At 55.8% G+C, this 5000-nt stretch overlaps 1 protein-coding gene across 21 annotated transcripts in view; it reads right to left on the bottom strand.

Moving 5' to 3' along the window:
- Nucleotides 1-5000, bottom strand: part of LOC126577668 (dystonin) — a 155398-nt gene that overhangs the window by 28262 nt on the left and 122136 nt on the right. For 18 of the 21 annotated variants that reach the window (XM_050239475.1, XM_050239477.1, XM_050239472.1 and 15 more), the window contains one exon: nt 1-5000. This exon is cut by the window's left edge and continues 2260 nt beyond it; it is cut by the window's right edge and continues 2647 nt beyond it. The exons of the other annotated variants lie outside the window; for them this stretch is intronic. In XM_050239475.1, coding sequence (XP_050095432.1) covers nt 1-5000 — 5000 coding nt within the window. 21 annotated transcript variants of the gene reach the window in all.

The following is a 5000-nucleotide window of genomic DNA, read 5'->3' on the forward strand; positions in this document are numbered from 1 at the left end:
ACATCGACCGTCCCGTTCTCGATGGCCAGCTCAAACGGTACGATACGGCCGGCCACATTTACGATCGTCGACTCGGGGTCCAACAGTCCGCGCCGTATCGCTCGTTCCGTCGACATCCGTTCCGGTGTGGTCGTGCTACTGAACTGACCGGACTTTGGATCGTACAGCCCCCGGTACACGGCATCCGGAAGGCTGCAGCGACGCTTCGGTGACACGATCAGCCCGCGATCGAGGGCTTCCGCTAGTCCTACGCTCAGGCCCGAGGCAGAATCGACGACCGTGCCCGTCTGAGCGTCCACTAGACCACTGCGAATGGCCTCCGAGAGGCTAACTACGGTGCCGGCCTTGGAATCGCGCACGATAAGGTCCGCCGTTGACACTTCTCCCTCATCTATAGCTTCCTGCAACGAGAGCGCCTCAGAAGGACCACCTTCCAGGAGCAATTTACCGGTCGATGGATCGTAGAACCCACGGACCAGCGCATCGGCCAGCGAGATCGGTTTCTTGTTGCTCAGCACGTACCCCTTCTGGTAGGCGCGGTCAAGTGTCAGCTCAGGTCGGGTCAATACACCGCGCACATCGTCCACGAGGCCGCTCGCAATCGCCTCACTACACCGGACGACACTTTCGCGCTGCTCATCCCGGATCAGCACACTATCGATCTCGACCTGCCGTCCATCGATCGCTTCCCTCAGGTTGCACTCTTCACCCCGGGCTGGATCTAGGATCTTCCCCGTGGTCGGATTGTACAGCTCCCGGCTCAGCACATCCAGCAGACTGTGCGTGACGTGCCGCGTATCCATCAGCTGCTGTTCGACCGCCACATTCAACGGTAGCAGCTGGTCACGGGCCGTATCTTTCAACCGTCCCGAACCAGCATCCAGTAGCTTCTTATCCAGAGCGTCCTGTAGCGGTACCAGCGTGTTCTCCAGGGTGTCCTTCACATTCGAGATCCGCGCGTCAACGATACCCTTATCGACCGACTGCTGCACATCGACCATCTCCTCCGTGATGGTGTCGAGGATCAAGCCGGACTCGGGATTGTACAGACCCTTCCGGACGGCCGCCTCTAGCGAAATCGGTTTCCGCTTCCCATCCAACAGGTAACCCCGAAGGTACGCCTCGTTCAGACCGATCTCTTCCTGCGTGTCCCGGTTCAGCAGCACACCGATCCGCAGATCGATGATACCACGCTCGATGGCTACGGCCAGTGGCATAATCTGACCATCAGATGGATCCCGTACCGAGAGCGACTCACTATCGATCAACCCGGCGCGCAAGGCTTCCGCAATCGGAATACTCTCCCCATTCTGGACATATTCACCGGTTTGTGGATTTATCTGACCGGCAGTGGCCACCGTCTTCTCATCCCGTGCCGGTGACAGATCTTCGCCAGCGTCACCGATATTCGCGTCATCTTCCGGTCGCTGCACAATCCAACCACGACGGCAACACTCCACGAACTGCACCTTCTTGCCCGTCTTGTTGTGCAGCATGTGACCGGTGTGCTTATCGATTAGGTGCTTCTGCAGTGCCACATCTAACCGCTCGAACCGATTGCGACCAAGATCCTTAACGAACACGGTGTTTGGATCGATGGGTGTACGGTCTGGGTCAAAGAGAAGGTCCCGGAACGATACACGGTCACCGGTGACCGGATCTAGGAAGCAACCTTTCTCGGGATCAAACAGTCCGAGTTCCGCCAAACGATCTTCCGTTAGAGAGGGATCAAGTAGCAGCGCCGAGGAGGATGTCGTTCCGGTCGGATCGTCCTCCTCTTCTCCTTCGACGAAGGAGATCAAGATTGGCGATAGTACGTCCACTACATCGTGGATGCGTACGTTGCGATTGTCCAAACCCTCCTCCACCGTGTAAGGCATCTGCTTATCGTCCACCAGGATGCGGCAGTGCTTGGGATCGATCTTGCCCTGAGAGATCGCTTCACCCAGTGTCATGCGCTGGGTTGTACGATCTGCCTGGTGCTCGGGTGTACGCTCCAGGAAGGTCACGTGTCTACCCGCACTGTCCGCTGGTTGATCTTCACTCTTCAGTGCATCGACTACGGCCTTACCGGCCAGTATCGGTGCACCGACCACAGCCATAAGTCCGAGCTTGGCCACATCCAAAATCTTCTTGCCAGCCTCACCTGCAACCGTAGCGGCGTCAGGTTTCACTGGTGCGCTACGTTGGTCTTGATTGCTTGTGCTACTCGCAGCAATTGATAGAGGTTGCTGAGCATCTTGCGCAGCTACCGGAGCAACAGGTTTGTCTGCATCCGTGTTAATCGAGCTGGAGTTCTCGGTAGGAAGAGACGATGCTGGATCAACTGGCGATGGTTTAACCACAGATCTATCTTGTTGTGACGCTATCTCAGCTGTAGGAATAGCTTCCTGTTGAGTTGGACCAGCTTGTCCGGAAGATACTTTCTGAGCAGATGATTGACTGACATTTGGTTCTGCGATGCGACCCTCGGTCTCTTTAACACCCGCCGAAATGTCTTCAAGCTTACTAGCAGGCGCAGGGGAATGAGATCTTCTTTCCGAATCAAGGAACTGTTCTAAGGATCCCGGAGACTTACTGGCAGCAGCCTCTTCGGGACCATCTTCCTTTTTCGGTCCATCGATGGTTTGAGGTAACTGAGGAGTTGATGACGTAATAAGTTCATCACTTTCCTTACTAGAAGTTGCTACCTTTTGATGATCTTTTGATTCCATAGGAGGTACAACACTAGCAGAAGCTTCAGACGATCGATCCTCAGGTACTTCATCCTTCGTTCGCTCGATTGTTTGAGGTAATTGAGAAGATGGAGGCAGAGTAAGCTCTTCATTGTTCGACTTAGATGCTGTTACCAGTTGGGGATCTACTGCTTCCACTGCTGCAACTGCAGGAACTCCAGAAATTTCTTTTAACTGAACCTCAGGTGCTGTAGGTAACTGCACATCCGACTCCTTCCTGATCTCCTTCTGATCTCTACTTCTTTGATCACTGATGTTAACGGCATCAGTGGCCTCTAGCTCTTGATCATCTAACAAATTCACAAATGGAACGGTAGGTGCTTCCACGGCACCGACAACCTCAAAGTCGGCCGTACTACCCTTCTCTGCAGCTGGTTGATCCTTCTTCTCAAACACCTTCTTCATTGCCCCGGCGATGGCCATGCCACCTAGTACCGGTGCTCCCACAACAGCCATCAGTCCCAGTTTAGCGGCATCCTTAATGTTCGATCCAATGTTGCTGCCACTACCGCCACTCGTCGCCGCTACCGGTCCTGGGCCAGCCTGCGATTCATTGATCGCTCGTTTCGGTGAAACCGTCGGAGGAGTATCGGCACTCAGCACCGCTTCACCCAGCACTTCACCGGCCGCTACCACCTTGTGTGGCATTTCGGGCGAACGGTTTAGCGTTTCTTCGCTGGACGACTGCGAACCACGGATGAAGCCCCGGTCAACGGCGATCGATATCGACATCACTTCACCGCTGGCCGGATGTGTAAACGTACCCTTGGTAACATCGAGCAGTCCACGCTGCAACGCATCATTGAATCCGATGCTGATCTCACCCTCCGCAAGCCGCTGTTCGGTCTGTTCCGGCTCCGAGATGATACCCTCCCTTCGGGCTTCTTCCACCGACATGATTTTACCGCTCTCCAGGTTCTGCACCTCGGTTGCCGATATCAGCGCATAGCCGGACTGTATTTCGACCGTTTTCGTCTTGATTGTGTGGAAGGACGTGACCGTTTCCTTCACCGAAGTGACGGCCCGGTTCGCCTGCAGGTTCTGGATCAGCGCGGGCAGTGGCTTCACCACCAGCCGGCCCGTCTCGATGGCTTCTCGCAAGGGAACCACCGTCTGCTCATCGAGAGTCTTAAACGAATGACCTTGGGTATCGATCAGACCTCGCTTGATCGCATCCACCAACCCAACACCGTCCACATTCGGAGTGTAGGGTGTGGCCATGATAAAATCCGTCCGCAGAGCATCCTCTAACGCCATCGGAACGCGCGAGATCGGATGCGTAACACGACCTACACCGTCGGTCGTGTCTAGCAGCCCCCGTTCGACGATCACCGGCAGTGACATACCGATCGGTGGTATCTTCGATTCATAGTTGGACGGTAGACAAAGGCCACGATCGATCGCATCGGCCAGCTTTAGCTGTTCGCCGATCGTACAGCGATCCTCATTCACCAAACCCTCAACGATGGCTTGCTCGAGCGAAAGCGTACGGTCGTCTACGATCACCGCCGCCAACGGGTCGACAATTTCGCACAGCAAAGCTTCTCGCAGCGTCAAAAGGTCTCCGGTTTCCGGATGGTAGATCTTCGAATCGTTCGTGCTCAGCAAGCCCTGCGTTTCGAGGGCCGGTAAGCTCAAGCAGCGAGCGATCGGCACAAACACCTTGTTCGTGCCCTGCAGATCCAGTATTCCGCGCTCAGCTGCCTGCCGCACATTCAACACATGGCCACGCTGTGGATCGATGATACGACCACTCGCACCATCTAGTTTTCCGCTACTCAACACATCCGCAAGCGTCGTTGCGCTACCGGCGAACAGGGCCGGATCTTCAAGGATTTCCGCGCTGGCCTCATCGAGAATGCCTTGCTCGGCTGCATCCCTTGGTCGCAGGACACACTTTCGCATCTTCTGTAACCGAACGGGGCTTGATCGAAGGTATTCCTGTGAGTCCTTTGTCACTGCCACCGTTATACCCTCCGACGATCGACGGCTCTCGATGGACAGTGCCTTACGGAGCAGAGCAGCCCGTTCGGGGCTCGGTAGCTGGCTGTGCGTTATCAGTCCTCGCTCGTAAGCCAGCTCGATCGGAATCTGCTCCCCGGTCGTCGGATCGGTGATGAGCTTCAACGAATCTAGCGCTCCGGCAGCGGCCACTAAGGGCGCACCGGCCACCAAAAGTATGCCCTTCTGGATGGCTTCAATCATACTAATCGGCCCGCTGGGCGTCTTGATTGCACCCGTCTGCCCATCGATAAGGCCACGCTC

Source organism: Anopheles aquasalis, chromosome 3 (genome assembly GCF_943734665.1).
Source record: "Anopheles aquasalis chromosome 3, idAnoAquaMG_Q_19, whole genome shotgun sequence".
Classification (NCBI taxonomy): domain Eukaryota; kingdom Metazoa; phylum Arthropoda; class Insecta; order Diptera; family Culicidae; genus Anopheles; species Anopheles aquasalis.